Source organism: Cenococcum geophilum (genome assembly GCF_001692895.1).
Source record: "Cenococcum geophilum 1.58 unplaced genomic scaffold K441scaffold_25, whole genome shotgun sequence".
Classification (NCBI taxonomy): Eukaryota; Fungi; Ascomycota; class Dothideomycetes; order Gloniales; family Gloniaceae; genus Cenococcum; species Cenococcum geophilum.
In genome coordinates, this window is record NW_027137583.1 from 293419 (window position 1) to 311140 (window position 17722).

At 47.6% G+C, this 17722-nt stretch overlaps 8 protein-coding genes across 8 annotated transcripts; 4 read left to right on the forward strand and 4 right to left on the reverse strand.

Moving 5' to 3' along the window:
* Positions 1–503: 503 nt before the first annotated feature.
* On the forward strand, positions 504–1235 carry K441DRAFT_660981 (uncharacterized protein). The gene is made up of 2 exons (XM_067648800.1): positions 504–580; positions 638–1235. The coding sequence occupies exons 1-2, from the start codon at positions 575–577 to the stop codon at positions 923–925; spliced, it is 294 nt and encodes a 97-aa protein (XP_067503146.1). The 5' UTR covers positions 504–574; the 3' UTR covers positions 926–1235.
* Positions 1236–2637: 1402 nt separating this feature from the next.
* K441DRAFT_677956 (uncharacterized protein) lies at positions 2638–3317 on the reverse strand (the record flags this gene model as incomplete). The annotated part of the gene is made up of 5 exons (XM_067651120.1): positions 2638–2778; positions 2825–2879; positions 3020–3021; positions 3075–3173; positions 3243–3317. The coding sequence occupies 5 exons, from the start codon at positions 3315–3317 to the stop codon at positions 2638–2640; spliced, it is 372 nt and encodes a 123-aa protein (XP_067503147.1).
* A 331-nt stretch (positions 3318–3648) lies between these two features.
* Positions 3649–5150, reverse strand: K441DRAFT_564022 (HET-domain-containing protein; the record flags this gene model as incomplete). The annotated part of the gene is made up of 2 exons (XM_067643631.1): positions 3649–4351; positions 4411–5150. The coding sequence occupies 2 exons, from the start codon at positions 5148–5150 to the stop codon at positions 3649–3651; spliced, it is 1443 nt and encodes a 480-aa protein (XP_067503148.1).
* A 1360-nt stretch (positions 5151–6510) lies between these two features.
* On the forward strand, positions 6511–6953 carry K441DRAFT_564208 (Yos1-like protein; the record flags this gene model as incomplete). The annotated part of the gene is made up of 4 exons (XM_067643640.1): positions 6511–6544; positions 6597–6656; positions 6719–6826; positions 6898–6953. 4 exons carry the CDS (start codon positions 6511–6513, stop codon positions 6951–6953), a joined length of 258 nt encoding a protein of 85 aa, XP_067503149.1.
* A 737-nt stretch (positions 6954–7690) lies between these two features.
* K441DRAFT_563903 (cysteine proteinase) lies at positions 7691–10139 on the reverse strand (the record flags this gene model as incomplete). The annotated part of the gene is made up of 3 exons (XM_067643625.1): positions 7691–9777; positions 9892–10036; positions 10104–10139. The coding sequence occupies 3 exons, from the start codon at positions 10137–10139 to the stop codon at positions 7691–7693; spliced, it is 2268 nt and encodes a 755-aa protein (XP_067503150.1).
* A 583-nt stretch (positions 10140–10722) lies between these two features.
* On the reverse strand, positions 10723–14758 carry K441DRAFT_637631 (uncharacterized protein). Its single transcript, XM_067646515.1, has 2 exons — positions 12292–14758; positions 10723–12237 (listed from the first exon to the last, which is right to left on the reverse strand). The coding sequence occupies exons 1-2, from the start codon at positions 14617–14619 to the stop codon at positions 11122–11124; spliced, it is 3444 nt and encodes a 1147-aa protein (XP_067503151.1). The 5' UTR covers positions 14620–14758; the 3' UTR covers positions 10723–11121.
* A 131-nt stretch (positions 14759–14889) lies between these two features.
* On the forward strand, positions 14890–15665 carry K441DRAFT_660986 (uncharacterized protein). Its single transcript, XM_067648801.1, has 2 exons — positions 14890–15501; positions 15609–15665. The coding sequence occupies exon 1, from the start codon at positions 15241–15243 to the stop codon at positions 15427–15429; it is 189 nt and encodes a 62-aa protein (XP_067503152.1). The 5' UTR covers positions 14890–15240; the 3' UTR covers positions 15430–15501; positions 15609–15665.
* Positions 15666–16154: 489 nt separating this feature from the next.
* On the forward strand, positions 16155–17624 carry K441DRAFT_687580 (uncharacterized protein; the record flags this gene model as incomplete). The annotated part of the gene is made up of 3 exons (XM_067652106.1): positions 16155–16193; positions 16244–16303; positions 16356–17624. The coding sequence occupies 3 exons, from the start codon at positions 16155–16157 to the stop codon at positions 17622–17624; spliced, it is 1368 nt and encodes a 455-aa protein (XP_067503153.1).
* Between the last annotated feature and the right edge of the window lie 98 nt (positions 17625–17722).

The following is a 17722-nucleotide window of genomic DNA, read 5'->3' on the forward strand; positions in this document are numbered from 1 at the left end:
CCGTTTAGGTTTGCCTTCAATGGCACATTTGACCAGCATCTTCTCCAACAATTCTCCTCTGGCTGGCTTGGTAAGGTATTCTATCCCGGCTCTTTGGCAATTTTGTCGGTGTCCCTGAATTGCGGACGCGGTCATTGCGACAATGGGAGTATTTCGTATCCACGCCAAGTTTTCGAACCGCTCATGAGTCCTAATCGTACGCGTTGCGTGGTAGCCGTTTCATCACAGACATCTAGACGTCCATTAGGATTATATCAGGTCGTGAATGCTCAGTAGAAGGCTCCTCGAGTAGATAATCCAAAGACTCTTGCCCGTTCCACACCGCGCCTGCGGAGAAATGGAGTTTGCCGACATTTTTGAGTGCGATTTGCTTGTTTATTGCACTAGAACTTGTGCCTAGCATATGTTAGCTTCCCAAGGTAGCATGTCACGTGCACAAGTGCTTGGACGAACTTTCCTCCGGTGACCAGCGCCCAAGGGTTCCCGCGTTTGGAGCGGTGCAGCATTGACATAACAGCCTTTTCTCAAGCCGCCACCGAACTACAACATAACCCGGACGTGGCACTTCAACAATATGGCGGTAAGCCTTCTAGTCTTCTCGAGCGTGCAGGCGTGACTGATGACTTTTCTCCCCCAGCCCAGAGAAACCATAATCATAGATCCACCATCCTACTCATCTTCGGGCTACGGCGCCATCGAAGTACACCATCATCATCACGTAGCGCCTGAGTGCAGGAGTGCAAGGCGCACATCTCCATGCTGTAGAGCAACACTCCTTGCCTTCCTTTTCCTCTTCTTTATCGGCTGCTTTGGTGTGTTGGGTTTTGTGGCTTGGAACTTCTACAATTTATCTGAGTGCGAGAAGAAGCGTATGCCGTGGGAACCGCCATGCAAGGACTGGCTAGGCCGTGATAGCCATCAATAGAAGTTCACTTTCTACTTTGTTATAGAGTAATGGCGCTTCGGGACCTGGCAAACATGATTATATTATATTACTAAGGAAGCCTTAGATTAGTAGGCTGGTGTACAATGAATAACGTGTTTTACCACTCAACGCCGCACCCCGCTTTCTGTGGCTTTTTATTAACTTGGAAATTAATTCTTTTAAAAGGCCTGCTTTACAGTAAGTATTTTAGCCTCTTTTTAAAATAATCGAGCGTTTGGTGTTGATGTTATAATTACTTTTATACGAACACTTGGTGGGGCGGCGTTGAGTGGTAAAACATAAATATAGGATAATACTCTAATACTCTCCGCGCATAGTAAACAAATTTATACCTCGATATATTTACCTATATAGTACTCTCTCTAAAAAAAGTATCCCTTCGCCTGGTAAAATATATCCTACGGTTATTATTAATAGGATTAAGGCTTCATAATTAAATCCAGGACTCCATGAAATCGACCTCTGCACCTCCACGCGGTGGAGCCCGGGAACCTGACAGTTATCTATCGATATCCCATCAGGACTGCCGCAGTAGACTGCCAGATCAAACGCAAACATGCGTACGGCTGCGCAGCGCCGGCGCTGCGGCGTGGTGGCGTGAAGAATTTTCACCCAAAGCTATACCCTTTGCTTATCCGTCTTCTACAATGAGAACATGGAATTTTCTCAATCGGCTTCTGACAAGGTTAGGTGATGTTCTGGGATCGCCCGTTTTGTGGTCGGGATGTGTTCTGGAACACCTCCGAGCATTCACCTCCCTGTTACTCTTATGTAGAGGGGGAGTAAGAGGTGGATTGACACAACCATCAGAGTTGCCGTGTGAAACTGACACATCTGGCTACAGCTGTACGGGAATTGGTGCAGGGTTAATCATGAAGGAACCGTCGTCTTAGTATTAGGCCTTGTGAAAGGGTATCCAGAAAGATACCTCAGTTCCTTGCCCAAGACCAATACCGCCACACATAAACTGAACCAACTATCACGTAGCTAGTCCTACTTACACTATATCACGGTATGAAACTATTTGAATCACGTTCCTACTAATTGTTAACCCCAGTCCAGTGCTGCCGAATCGGCGTGCCGTAGACGAGTCCGCTTAAAAGGTTTAAACAACCTCTTGCGTACCTCCTCCTCGATCCCAATTCCGGTGTCTTCGACAACGAATTGTATAGTGTTGAACGGACGATCAGGAATGAGAACTCTGTCTATTAAAGAGGGCTCTAGAAGCTCTTTATATACATTAGGTAGGTCTAGACAACTGAGTCAAAATAGGTAAGAGAAATAGGTAATGAGACATTCGGTGAGACATTTAGTCATAAGTTGAGAGACAACTAAGACATAGTTCGATCTAGGTCTTCAGACGGTAGTACGATGGTGGTAAGGGAACTCGATTCAGGTCGACATATAGTAACGGTTTCACCAGGTGCCTCAAGCCTCACGTAACCTTCTGAGGTGAATTTGATGCTGTTAGTTAAAATGTTAGTCAAAATCTGTCGCTGTCGACCAGGATCGCCTATGACTCTTAGATGTTGGCCTATTCCCTGCTCTATGTCGCTTTGATATGTAATGTTCTTCCTCTGGGCAGCAAAAGACATCACTTTTGGACGTCGCAAATGAAAACTGAAAGGCCGAACTGAACTTTTTCAGCGTCAAGCCTTCCGGATTCAACCTCGGAAATATCGAGAATATCATTAATGATCGTGAGAAGGCCATTCGCCGATAATTTGGATGTTCTCGGTGCAGTCTCGCTGCCCTTCGTTGAGATCGGTGTCGAGAAGCAGTTCGCTCATGCCAATGACACTAGCAATTGGCGTACGGATCTCGTGGGACATCTGTATAAGGTTAATAAAAGATATTGAAAAGCTGGTTGGCACCCACGTTATCTAGGAATTGGCTCTTCAGCCGACTGGCTTCTTTCGCAGCAACAGCATTGCTGCATTAGCCAGCAGTCTTGGATTCTCTTTCTCCTGATTCTTAAGTTCCTGATCACGCTCACGCAGCTATTAGCAACCGTGCCAGCCGGCACTTTCATTTCCTCTGAGCACCATGCATGCCTGTAACATGCATGCTCACACCTATAACTTCATCAACAAATGATTGTTTGGGAAACCGAAATACCACGACAAACCAAACTTTCACAAAAGACGAAACGGACTAAGCAGGCATCTTCAAGGATTCCGACAGCATTCTGCTTTTCTACGTAGTAGCGGATCGCGCGGATACACAGCTGTAAAAATGCACAGGAGAATCTGCGCTTAGAAGATAGATGAATATATTCACCGTATCCCTCGCTTACTTCAACATATTGCCTCATACCATTGTCGGCTGTTGACTGGCCCTTGAGTTTGGGCACTCCGGTGTCTTTGGTCATTTTGATGGCGCTAGACTTTAACCAGGTAGGTTTGAATGGGGCTTCTAGAGACTTGTGATTTCTTTTGGGAAAGTACGCGGATCCGGGCTCATAACCTGTTGGAGCTTCACGGCAGCATTATCGCAGGACTCGTTTTTTATTCTGAGTGAGAACTATTTAAGCTACATGTACTGCATCGCGAGTATCCTTCTGGAAGGTGCTGGCACCTTCTTTTTGATGGCGATTATTGCTAATTGTCATGTACTTGTACCTTGGTTACGGCAGTGGCTGGTCTTCATGTTGTAGTTCCTTGAGGCAACAAGATTGTATTTCCCCCAACATGTAAAACTGATCACACTATACGCACATCAACCCTTTCTCTCGATACATAGTTTGCATGGATCATACCAACCCCGATTCTTTCGTACTCATCTCCCATAATTCTCGGCTTGACGACCAGTATGTAATACTCTCCACGCCTCCTTCCAACAACAACATACCGGTGGAAATGAATATCTGCGCCACCCTCCACATCATATTGTAACGATCCTATTTTAGTTCCCTCGGAGTCTAAGATGGCACATTGTGTCGCCTTCTGTTTCATTCTACAATCCCAAAACCGACCTACTTCAGTAACCAATGCATTTTTTCGCATTTCATCAAATCGGAGGTGTTTTATCCATCCAGCCGTAAAGAAAGGAATGTCCACGAACTTCAATCCTCCATTATATGCCATCCATGACCACGACAGCACATCCTGAATTTTGTAATCAATCCGCTCCATTTTTTCCTTACCAGGGGACTGCCATAGGAGGGTTTGGTGAAGGAAGCGCTCAAAAATACCATATCTTTTTTCACATTTTAAGGTCCTCGCAATACGGGCTTCCAACGCAGATATTGCAACAACTTTGTCAGTCTTGTAAGTAAGGTCACGCTTTGAATAGTGCTCAAAAAGAAAGTGAATGAAGTCGACAGTACGTCGATAACCTGATTGAAGGAGACGGTCCGGAAATTCGGGATCCAGGAGAAAATACCGCTTATACCCTAAGCTGGGACTTGAGATATTTAAGTTAGAAAATAAATAACCCTACAAAAATCTTGACCTAGGCCTCACCTTTCCAGCCTAGTAAGGTTTTCACAGTGCACGCCTTCACCACATTCCCAATATGTCTGGTTCTTGCTGAGGTGGATAGTCCGGCGTGATAAGACTCGTTCTTGTAATACCCATCCGCGCGTTTTAAGCACAGCATTCTCCACATCATTATCAAAATCCTCCACATCTTCGCAGACATATAGCATTCTGCCAGGGCCATCTTGAACCTGGATAAACCGACTCTCTGAATGCCGTTCAAGAAATCCTCCAGAAGAATTAGTAGCTGAAGTTGCAGCCATTGTGCAGTAAGCCGAAGCGAAGACGTCTTCCATGCGCGGGACTTCGGGTTCCCAATCTTTCTTGTCTTTATCTTGAAGTATGCAGAGTGAGTCAATCCAGAGGAATTGCACACCAAGATTTTGGGTTACTCGGACGGCATCCTGTAAAGTTTTCGGTAACTCCTTGATACTAAAACTTTTCAGTCGGTGGTGAAGGTTTTGTGAATTTGTGCAAAATCTGTTCTCGGCTCCTGACTCAAGGTTTCCCCAACAGTAGGAGAGAGCAATGTAGCGTCTATCGGATGAGGCATCCAATTCTGCCGAACAAAGAAGAACCAAAATGTCTGGATTTGGATCTCCAACGTAGATGACCCTCGTTGGTAATGTTGTGTTGGTCCCTTCCTTACACTTGCTGCAATTATGGGACTGGTCACACCGACCCAACCACGCGCCGAGTAATTCGAAATATGATGAACTTGCCATTTGAGGTAATACCGGTAATCCAGGCTGAATATTGTCGCTGTCGTCATCATCGTCGTTATCGCGATTATCATCTGAAGCTCCTAGACCAGAACATAACCTAAGGATGCGAAGTCTGTCCTTTATCTGCAAGGCTGATCCTCTCCTGACAATATCGATTTCCTCTTGATCACTTTTGTAGCATTATCCAATCTTGTGAAGTAGAAGTTCGCACAGCTGATAATCGGTTGCATTACTGCGTAATTCAGGAAGACTGACTCGGTCACCGAAGTGCAACATATCTTCATATGCGACACAACACTGGCAGGAGACAAGCTGCTCCGATGCTTCGTTCCAAGTCGAGGTTTTAAACAAATTCTTAACAAAATCGTTGTCAAAGGTATACTTCCATTCGTCAATTAGCAAATCATCATGTCCAAGAAGAGTTCTAAAATCGTCGAAATCAGAAAATCCAATTCCAAAAGGAGACGAGCGATGAATAAAATATGGTTGGTGATGGTCACCAGTCCTTAACACTACATAGACCCACTAACACGAAATTCAGTAAATCCAGACGAAGTCTATAGCGACGAATAAGATATAGTTAGTAGCAGTTGCACATCCTTAGCATTATGTAGGCCCACTAACCCTAACTTCGGAAAGATATTCCTTTTCAAAGTCATTGTCTTCCCAGAAGTCCTGTCTTGTCGGAATAGACACGCGATTTCCTTGGTATGTCTCAGGAGCTTCTGTTTGTCGCTTTCTTTTTCGGTCCAGCGGATCGGTCGGCATTTTGTATAAAGTCGTACATAAGCTAAATATGTTTCAGGATTTGAGACCACTTGACGTTTGGAAAGAATGGTAATCTAGAACTACGGCGGACGACGTCGCACATCTGGTCCTGGCGGCGCGGTGGTTATACTGTATCTGCGGGTATGCCTAATAATCTATGCGCAGAGAGAGTGGAGGATTGACTAAAAAGCTGCTAGGAAACCAATGTGGGGTTGAGAAGAGCCTTAGTCATTGCTACATAGTTGCTTATGTGGGTGAAGGAGGAGCGAGGGAAAGTGTATGCTTTTTTGACATAGCCATTACTAAGTCCATCCATGTAGGTCATTCAGGCCCATGTAGAAGCGTAATTTATGTTTACGCAGGGTTCCACACATCTGGACGTGTTGGATGCGTTTCTCAATAGAGAGCAGAGGTTTTGAGCGTAAGGCCGATTTCAGGGAAAGCGCCTGATCACGTGATGCAGCCTGGAGACCGTGGAAGCAAGCTGGCCCTTTTGGCCTTCACTTTCGTATCTTAATAACATAACCTTCGCTCGACCGTCTACGACTCGCAATACCTCATACAACCGTCATTACGCCATATCCCTCTCATCATGGTTTTCTTCGGTCTCGGTGGTCTCGTCTATGGTAATTCTATCTCATTGTTCGTCTTAATTTCAGCTAACAATCATTCCTCTAGTGTCTGTCCTCCTCGTAAATGCTATTGCCATACTTTCTGAAGATCGCTTCCTCGCCAGAAGTAAGACCGCTCTTACTCGTGCTCTGGTTGTCGAGTAGCTCGCTAATTTGTTCGCTCTATAGTCGGGTGGACGAATTCCTCTGATCCAGGTTTTGGAGGCGTGCAGGATAACGGTAGTGTCAAGGCCAAAATGGTCAATCTGGTGGCCTCGGTACGAACCTTGATGAGGAGTAAGTCGCTTTGGCCCGCTCGCTGTTGCTCTTATAGGCTGTATTGTGCTAACCGACGTATACTGCTGCAGTTCCCTTAATTGCAATAAACACCCTCATTATATTCTACGAATTGATCCTAGGATGACACATCTTTATGATTCAAGCAAATACTATCCTTGAATCCATGCACAATACCCGACGCAGGGCCAGTATACGATTTCTAAGCTCATGTCGGGAATATGGATATTTGAGGAGAAATTGTGAGAGAGTGGTCAGTCACTTTAATATATTCGGTTTGATGAATGATGGTCATGTTCTGCATAACGAGCAGGATACCATCGGAGTGGGCCAGAGTGGATACAATGGTTAAACACAGTGCACTTAGCAGTTGAGGAAAAGCAGCAGTCCCAACTACCTCAGTTGCAGACCTGCTCTACCACCTCTGCACGCGTGTGAAGTTTGACCTAGACTTGGTTGGGGATCTTTCAAAGCTGATAGTACAAGCTTGGAGACGGAGAAGATAAGTTGCACTTGACAAACACGTACTCAGTAATGCAGAATGATTTGTAGACACCATTATTAAAAACTTTCCGGGAGGAATGCCAAAGCGTTATGTATTTTGAAACAGCGTGGCAAAGTTCTAAGTGATTCGTCAGAAGACAAACCTCCCAAGGAGCGCGCAGACATAAGTGATAACTGCTCCAGCACCACTTTAGAGCTTTGGCGCCAATGACCTACTAAAATCGGATTTCCTTCCTTTCTCAAATAGAGAATGCCTTTTGAAGGAATTTAGATTAAACATATATCACCAGGACAATATACAATGTAGGATGATTTGCCTCACACCCCCTTCAGAGCCTGTTAAAGATGTTGAAAGAGGTTCTAGTGTAGCATGCTAGACTTCTTTCGGCCCAAACTGAACCGATTCTTGCCTTTCTCTGGTTTGTCAGATGTGTTCAATGGTGCCGTGTTATTACTATCAGCTTCGATGGAGGGTGTCACTGTCGGATTTTGGATATTCGTTGCATCCTTTAGCTCTTGCTCGTGCTTCTCCTTTGCTGGCCAGAACTTCGGCTTGTGTCTTAGACTCATGTTGCTGTGCCTGAAACGGTTGAGGCCCCCACTCATGATCCCGTGTCCGTTCTCCCTGTCCTTCCCACCAGCATTCTCATCCCCTGAGTTGCCCATACGTTTATCCTCCTCGGCTTTCGTCGTCTTGCTCAAGGCAAGCGCTGCTTTGAGGTCATCCTCTTGTTTCTTGTAATCCTCGCGACGTTTAGTCTCCATTTCTTTGCGCTTTTGCTTCGCTTGCTTCTCCAGTTCCTTCTCTGCTGCCTTCTTCTCCTTCTCCTCCTTTGCTCGTTCTTTCTTTGACTGTAAATTGCTCTTCTTCGAGTTCAGGGTTGGAAGACTCGGAGATGTTATATTGTTTTCAAGTGGACGATGTTCCGGAAAATGCGGTAATAGAGGTACCGTCGCAGCATGGTCGAGGTTGACAAACTGCTCGATGTCTTCCGTTACTGGCGCGTTGGCTTGGTAGAGGGGGTGTTGCCCATTGTGTATATTTCCGTTCTGCTTTGTCACCACTCCTAGAGCTTCCTTTTCGCTTTCAAACGCCCTCTTCGCTGCTGCCAACCCTTCTGCTTCTTGCTCTTTCTGCATGGCTTCTAGCGTTGTTTCCTGATAGAAGAGCACATAGGCACAGGCGAGAACGTTCTCCCCGCCAAAGAAATTGCGTACGTAGCTTTTGTCAACTGGCTCGACCATTTCATCGTCAAATAATAGCCACCCTCGATCCTGAGTTTTAATAATGGATACGTAATGCCCATGATAAGGCCCGCCACCAATATGAACAACAACAGCATAAAGCTCGTATAGCCGATCTGGATCTTCCGCATCGTCTGTAGTATTAAACAGTCGAAGATAATATGGATATACCACTCGATGGAAAAGCTTTTGCAATCGCTGTAAATCCTCTGTGTACTTGAATCTCTTCAAGTGCAGAGCGAGTATCCGTGGTAGCCTTTTGATTTTCATCCTCTTCTCAGCCTCCTGTAGCCCCCCGCATTTGTCGCAATGAAACTTGTTCCGCTCACAAAGCATCTCTTCTTCAGAAAACTTTCGAAGGCAGGAAGTGACAGAGGAGTGTTGCTCGAGGTCGACAGACAGATCAAGAAAGGCTTCATCTCGCTGGGAAGTGTTTTCACAGGTCAAACATCGTGTTTCTGATGTGAGGGTGCCTTCAAAAAGCTCGTGAACCCAGCCGGTATTGGTCGCAGAGGCGTTGGGCGCAACAGTGGCGGAAACCACAGAAGAAAGAGCATTGTTTAAGCCTGCATCCGACCTACTATTTAAACCTTCCGATTTTGAACCTAGCTGCTTGGAAAACTGCTCAACATTCTCGACCACCTCGTTGAGCAGCAGATTTAAAAATTCATGCGCATCTTGATGCATAGCTGTGCGAAACATCTCATTCTCTCTCCGAAGTATTTCAAGGAATTTGTTCGGGCTTACTACGCCAATGCGAGACCGGTGGGCGATGACGGCTTCGAAGATGTCCTTCAACGAAGTGAATAAAGACTCCGCCATGCCGTAGCTGTGGGAGTTTTCATAGTCCATATTTAAGACTGGCCCCGCAGCCAGTGCCAGCTTCTTCTTATATTCCGGAGAGTCCTTATTATCCTCTGGCCTGGTTCCAGGCGAGTTGGTAGTACCACCGGGAGTTGTTACTGGTTTGCGGGGCGAAGGCTGGTTCGGACTCGAGATCGAAGTCCTTGCTTTTAATGGAGACATGGCTGCGCTCTGGCCATTCGCATCCAAGGCCAGATCGGTATTTATTCGTGGCAAGGATGTTGATAATATGTTGAGTGTTTCTTGAGGTGACCGTGCTGGGAAGTTGATGACCTGTTCCCGGAAGGGTACAGAATAGTAGAGACATTGTATTATGGAATTGCAGTAACTAATAGATACTATTAGTTCCTTGTAACAGCTGAATTGTCATAGTGTCTGTACCAAGTGCTTCCAAACTACGGACCACTCTTAGTTAGCCATCACGTGCGCTCTTGTTAGTTAAAAAGAGAGACATACGTTCTCAAACCCAAAGAACTTGTCGCTCCCATCTGCTCTTATCGGCCCTGCATCCGCCAGCAGCTTTTCAAGAGGAGTGGGCAACGGCGCGTGGGGATCCTTCTTGGTTGGAGTGTTGCCGGAAGCTGGGCTTGATGGACCCTGAGTAAATCGCCGGATTAGCTATTGCATGATGTAGTTTGCGGAGTAAGGCACAACTGCCACTGACTGTGTTGGGTTTGAATCTCCCAAAGAAGGAGGACATGTTGCTGTTGAGCGACTTGCGAATACCAAAGTGTGGACGGCGGAGACGTCTGAGAGCAATAGTAGGCTACCCAGATGAAGCCGGCGAGATTGGGAAAGCGACGGTGTGCGCTGGGCCACTCCCCGAGAATTGCGACTTGGTATGGCAGAACATGGAGGTGAGGTTAGATGGAGGAGTCGCAGAGGATGCAGAGGCTTGCTAATAATACAGCGGTTGCGGCGCAGACCTTACCGAGAGGACGGCGTGGCTAACAGCTGGAAGGGCAGGTCATGCAGAGCAACCCAAAGCTGGATGACGGGCATCGCGCTTGACCACAAACACGCCAACCACACGTGCGTCCAACTACCGCTGCCATGGTCCGCTAGCCCACTCAGCCGTAATGCGGGTTTGTTTGGGTGAGTTCCTGGATTTGGGGAGCTTCGGCGGTTTCTTGGGCGGGCTTGTGTGATGCCCCACAGAATGCCGACCCGCTGATCTCAGAGCATAAAGACCAGCGCCTTAAAGACTAGCGACTTAGGGACTAGCAGCGCCTTTGGCTGCCCCGGACGAAGGCAGCTGGACTAGATGGATTTAATGGCTAAATGCAGCCGCCGTTCGGGCATACCCAGATCAGGTCAATTTAGGCCGAGCGCCCGCATCAAGTTCAACGATTTCTCCCGAACGGAGCATCGCTCAACTGGTAATAGTGCCATCTTGTGACCGTAAGGTGCGCGCTGGACACGTTGGGCATGGTGAACATGCTCTACGCTGGGAACCATGTTGCCTAAATTCTCTGGCAATTCGACAGCCGCCGAAGAGCGACTACCACCTTCTGGAACGAAGACAAACTGCTGCACCCTTACATGTAAATCGCCCAGAGAGCTTACCTCGCCAGAAATGCAGACAAATACGCAATACAGTACCCCACTCCATGTTTGACCACACAAATAGATATCTCTATGCTAGTGTACAGCCGCCAACGCCGGCCCAAACACCGACAGGATCACGATGTTATTTTCCGCATTCTTCTCCCGCCTCCGTACTCAATGGCCGTTCTGCCAGTGAACATTCCGCCATTGCTTCCTGGCGGGGGTTTGTTTTGAATGTACTCTTGTCTGATCCTCGCGGCCTCACGGTCCCAGTTTGCAACCCTCTCTTTGAACTCAGCCGTACTAGCAGCTGTCATCTCCCTGGCATTCTGCGTTTGAGTGAGATATGGTTCCTTGATTTCAGCGCTTGCATTCCGCCACATCTGGCCTAGCGCTGTTCGGATCTCTGTTTTCGACGCTCTTGCATTGAGATCACCAGTTGCTCTTTTGCGGGCCTTGTCGCATTCCGCTTTGCATGTATGCCAAAAATCTTTAGTATATAAGAGGAACGGGTTGACACCGGCTCGGCCAGGCTTGATGGGACGTTCACCAATCTCAGTAAGGATTGCTCCGATGACCGAAGCCTCGTAATCTTCATTTCGGACTTGTCGAACGTTTCTTGCTTGTTGCTGAACCATATCATCTTCAAGCTTATGCTTACCGCCAGAGCCTGAAGGTGTAAGTATTGGTTCCGATTTCATTTTTCGCTCCACAAGAGGGTGGGGCACTTTGATGGGCCCAATTATTGAATCCACCACTTCCGAAGCAGCGCGAAGGCCGGAAAGATAGGCACCGTGGACTGTGGCAGGATGTGTTCCGCAAGTAGCCTCGCCAGCAAAGTGAAGTGGACCGTGTGGTTGGGCCATGACATCGTAGTCACCGGGCTGAGTGAGTGGTCCAATGTATGAGTAACTTCCACGAGCAAAGGGGTCTTTCTTCCACCTGGTAATGATTGTCTCTGAAGGGAGGGGAATAGTAGTGGGAGCAAACATCTTTGCCAGTCTGCCGGTCACTTCCTGTATGAGGGTATCATCGTCACTCAGTTCTGTTTGGGAAGCAGCGTTGCCTGCCATGAGAGCGACCAGCATTGGGCGCCCACTGGTCTTGATGCAATTCCAGAATAAATAGAAGCGGCCTCTTCGAGACGTATAATCTTTCTGATCGAGACTTTCGCTCAGTTCTGCTTCGTTGAGTAGGCCAAACATGTCTCGGTGTGTCTCCCAGAAAGGTGTTTCATAAACGAGAACAATCTGATGTACAAGTCAACGCTGTGAGGATTTTGAATGCTCCTAGTTCAAACTTACCTTGTTCAGAAGGCCAAAGCCGAGCCGCTCGATGGCTCCAATCTTCCAGGCTGGCAAAGGAGGATCAAAGGTGATAGATCCTTCTTTTAAGACTCCCAGAGGTGTTGTGATGACTAGCCTGTCGGCTTCAAATACTTCGCCATTTTTACATTGTATACCGACAGGTTTTGTATGATCTTCGCTGCCTAAATTGTAGCGGACGGATTCAACTACGCAGTTGAACCGCACATCTAGCTTCGTAGGACATTGCCAAAGTCCCCGTGGGATTTGCTGATAGCCGCCAATGATCTCCGAATGTTCTCCTTCAAACTCGTTTCCAATGTCCTGATCCCAACCACTAAGACTGAGTTGATTCACAGTAGTTGCATTAGCATACTCGAGATTTGCGTGATGCCAGTTCAGTAGGCGCATGTCCCTCGGCGTTAGGTTGAGAATATCCTGATACTGTCTGATAGCCTCGTCCATCGTCTCCCCTAGTGTTGGATGGTCAGAAGCTAACGCAATTGGGTCTAAATCGAGTGACTGTGTTTCTGTAGTGTTTGTTTTGAGCTCCCAGCCCATTGCCTTCGCTGCCTCTGCGGCCGACATATTGGAGTTTAGGCCAGAGGTGAGAAGATATGCTCGACCCGCCAGCTTTTCTACTCCAGAGGATGGTTTGTCCTCCGTGGCGGTCTTAATGTTGATGCCAATCGCCATTATCGGCGCACCGGAATCTTCGAGAGTAGATATCATTGCTCCTCCCTCGCCACTAGGATCTCGTCCAAATCCTATCAAACCTCGATCACCTTCAACGGTTCGGAGTGGCATAGGTTTATTTCGATATACGCTGGCCCGCTCGAGGATATCATTATACAGCTTCTCAACGAGTATGTCCCGGCTCTTCTCCACAATTTCACCATCATGGTCATAGAGTACTGTGTTGTCTCTTAGAGCGTGATATGGTATGGCAAGCTGCCCGCGAATGATTGCGTTCATAGGATTACCATGCTCAAAGCCAGTTACGATTTGAGCACCCATTTCTGCCGTGCACCGTAATCCATATGGGAGAGTGCCATCAGCCTGGTTTCGCAATGGATGGGAATACACTCGCCCTCCAACACGGCTTCGCCCTTCCAGTACAATAAGTTTCGGCGGTCTCTCTCCTTCGTTCGTCCATCTATCACCAAATTGGGCGAAAAGCCCTTCCAGCTGTCTAGCACAACCAAGTCCTGACATTCCTGCCCCAATAATAACGACCGTGCGTCGTTTACCTCCCTTTGCCTTCATGCGAGGAATCGATCCCGCAGTACTTGAAACCTCGACGCATCCAAAATTGACATAGCCGTTCCTCATTAACCAATAATAGGCAACTTTGGCCATGTTGAAGAACCTAGTTTCTTTTGCACATCCTACAGCTTCTTCCACTGTAACGCTCACCAGGGGATTCCTCGTCCACAGTCGTAGGATTGCGTTGCGAATGTTTAGGTATATTGTGATTTGGGAGTAGGATATATGCTCTCTCAGAAGTTTGTATTCTCCAGGATGCAAAGCAAAAGGATTAAGTCTGGAGCTGTAAGCGGCTAGGATACCTTGACGCGCGAATTCCTCAGGCGCAAGAGAAGATGGTATCGATGATCTTGCTCGAAACTCCAGTACCTTTTTTTTTGTCGGGCTGTTATGTGACGTACGTGTATTATTAAATGATGATTCCTGTGATTGAGACAACTCTGGAGTGGTGGATAAATGTGGTCCATAAAGGACGAGTCGAGGCGATTTTTTGGACGAAGAAAGAGGGCTTCCTACGCCGTCCAGCTGGGGATTAGGCTTGATAGGTGAGTTAATCTTGTTCAAACAACCTATTACTGGAGCAGAATTGCCCCTTGGCTGTTCGGAAGCTGGGCTGCTTCCATTGAATTTCACCTGCCGATTTGCTTCCGTCCTCATGTTAAGACCTTCATGATGATAAGTGCGCCTTCCATTAGGGTGAGATTGTGAAGATGGTGTGTGGCTGTATTGGAAGCCATTGGTATACCCATTTGATGTGGAGGTAGAACCGTCGCCTTCATCTTTGCTACTTATGTGACTGCCTCCCATCTCGGAAACATCGTTGAGATCACCATATTGCACAGATGATGGCCCTGATTCGTTGTACTGCTCGTATACGAGATGATCGAAGCTCGAGAAAGGGATGACATTAGCACTAGCCGCCTTCAAGCCGAGCATCGAATCCGCATTTTCGGTTGGCAAGGGTATCGAGAGTAGGTCATGGTGGGCGGAAGTGAATATAAAGGAGTGGTCGTCGAGAGCATCGGTGTCAGCCGCAGTATCAGCTGAATCGATAGTGAACATGGCGTTCTCCCAGGGAAAGCATCGACCCGCACAAGACGGCAAGGGCCCGCAATGAATCAAATGAAGCGATATGGCGGCATCTCAAAGCCAGAGGGGAATCATGCAGGATGAAAGGGACACGGAATTATTTCATTCTCTGGGGGGTTATAGTTGTGGTTTTGCCCAACCGCCCCTCAAGCTTTTTAGATGGCCGTCTAGGTTTGAAGCGAGCTAGGCCATGCAGCTCATGACCTCCGTGTTATCCCCATTTTGCCGTCCAAGCAGTGCTGCTGCCGACACAGCAAGACTCCTGCTGAGCCGCGCAATTACGGCTCTACCGCTTATGGCAAAATAATTCCTGAGAAATATGACAGCCTCGCAGCAGCCCGCGTGAGCTGGCATGGCGACGGACTGGAAGCATCCACTTCCTATCCAGTTAACAAGCAGATGGTGCAGCAAGCTGTTTTCGCCGCTCTAATGGCTGTACGTCTACACTATCCCCTTGCAGTCTTGTTCGTTCTCCCTGTTCGTTCCCAGTCATCGTAGCTTTCAACATCCATCAGACTCCGAATGCATCTGTTGACGGGTTCGGCGTGATCTCGATAACTAATAGTGCGACATAGCCCCATCGCATAAACCAACATGATACCGAGTACTAGACTGAACGGTTGGCTCTGGACGGTTGCGCTTTTCAATGCTGGCGAGCTTGGTCTCTTCTCTGCCTCAGGCAAAGAGTGGATGCCTGCTCTCGATGGCACGGTCAACATCAGCGCTCATCTCACAACTTCTGAGCTATCGCCACTGAGGCAAATCACAATATCTCAATGGTGATGAATACCTAGCTACAATGCGAAGTTATTGCCAAGCACCTACCGGCTGTCTACCTACAAATGAATAGTCGAAGTATGTCAACCCCAGAGTCTGTTCGGTTGTGCACACCTGGACTACTTAGGACAACGATGGAAGAGTAGTGAAGGTTCGAAAACGAAGCTGACGATGGTGGACTATAGAGATATTACTAGGATTATGGTTAGAAGAAAACATGAAACCCCAAGGGCACCGAAGGAGTATTAGAATAGCAATAGAATCCGAGCCCCGAAAGCCAGACACTTAGTGCGTACAAAACGAGTATTTGCGGGTGTGAAGGAGAAGATTAATGCAACTCATGTAGAGCATTCTAAGATTTGAAGTTTGTACAAGCGTTCGGCTTTAGGAAACTTTTACTTGACCAATGAAAGCTAGAGGGACGCCTGTTGTCAGCATGAAGTAGAAAGAATTGACTCGCGGGCTGGTCCAGTCCTTAACACCTAAATCGCAAAGCCAGCTCTTCTTGTTTCTAAGTGTGAAAATCCGATCTTCGAGGTTTTTTAATGTCTGCAATTGTTGTATTTACCCAAATTTCTCTCCTAACGAGCGCCCGCAGCAGCTTTGGCGCTCTGTCAAACGTCGCAAACCCTGGTTGCGTGGCGCATCAGGGATGTCTTTCTTATTACCAAACCTGCATTTATATTTAACGCAGTTACTAAACTCTTGAAGCAGTTCTCTTTGACTGCAGTATGGCACAAGTCCGCAAATATGCAAACCTACCTGACCTTGTAAGTGTCCAATATTTGGTCCGCTGCAGCTCGTGTCTTAATTTCTTTAGGATTCTGCACCAGACATCTACGAAACCCCCGACCTGATTGAAGATAGCTCCACCATACCAGTAAGCCAATCAACCGGCATCTTTGGAGACTAATCCGTCCTGAAATATCCAGGCATCCACTGCTGCTCATTCTGCATCTCCTTCATCCTATAGCGACTCCTCCGATGAAGACCATACCGGCATAAACCGCCGGCGTCTCCAACCGGACCAAGCACGTTCCCGGTTTCTCCCAGCGCGCGTCGACGCGCGCGATGTCGACTTTTCTGATCGCATAAGCCATCAGCGGCGATCATACCGAACGTCTTCCCGTCATCAGCGCCAGAATGTTAGCGTCAGCGGTAATGAGCTTGGAGACCTAAGTGACGAGGAAAATGAGAGTTTTGAGAGTAAACTTGCACGACTGCGGAGAGAAGTGGAGGAGGTGAAACATGAATTCGAGAAGAGGCAGGCAGGAAATAGCAACGCGTCTGGGGAAGATGGGTCGGAGTCGGTGGAAGATCCAGCGGGGGGTATATCGGATCTGAGCGATTTACTAGATGCAGTATATATGCATGGACAAGGCGGAGTGACCGAAGCAGAAACACAGCTTGCGAGGACCATCGGCAAGTTTTCAAAGGCCTCGAAAGTGTCGCCAGGCTTGGAGTCGCGTTCGGGAACGCAGGGTGAGGTTGAAGGATTCGCTTCAATGCAATCTACACAAGGGCCTCGAATTCAGCCCAGCCAGGTGCTAGCAAAGGCAGCGGAGTTTGATTCGCGTCTTTCAATCCTGGAGAAGTATCTTGGTCTTAGTGGATCGACAATGCCTGACCTAGCAGATCAGCCACCGAAACCGATACTACACACCCTTGGCAACCTTGAGCAGATATTATCCACTGTCTCTGCTGCAACAATTTCTTCTCTAGACGCCGCTAGCCAAAGTGTGCATAAGCTCCTTCAGGAAGCAGAGCGCCTAGATGAGCTACGAAGATCGGCTCACGCTTCAGGCGAATCAAGCCTAGCCGGGAACCAGCCAAATATGAGGGACTCTATGGCATTGACTGGTGATGGCAAGAGCTTAGAAGAGGCCGAAAGGATGTCCAAGATCAATGCTCTCTATGGGACGCTGCCCACAATTGACTCTTTATCACCCACACTTCCCCTCATACTGGACCGGTTACGCACTCTTCGATTAATTCATAGCAGCGCTGGTGCTGCGAGCTCAACGTTAGAGGAGGTTGAAAAGCGACAGGCGGAACAAGAATCTGAGATCAAACAATGGCGGGAGGCGCTAGAGAAAATAGAGGAAAAGATACAAGAAGGGGAAGGCAGCATGCTAAACAACGTGAAGGTAGTAGGCGACTGGGTTAAAGATTTGGAGGCGCGTATCTCCAAATTTGCGTGATACTTATACTTCTCTGTAATATCCGTTTAGGGCAGCAGCCATAGCGGGCGTTATATCTGCCTAGACCCCACGAGTATTTAGAGTATAAGAAAACCGCA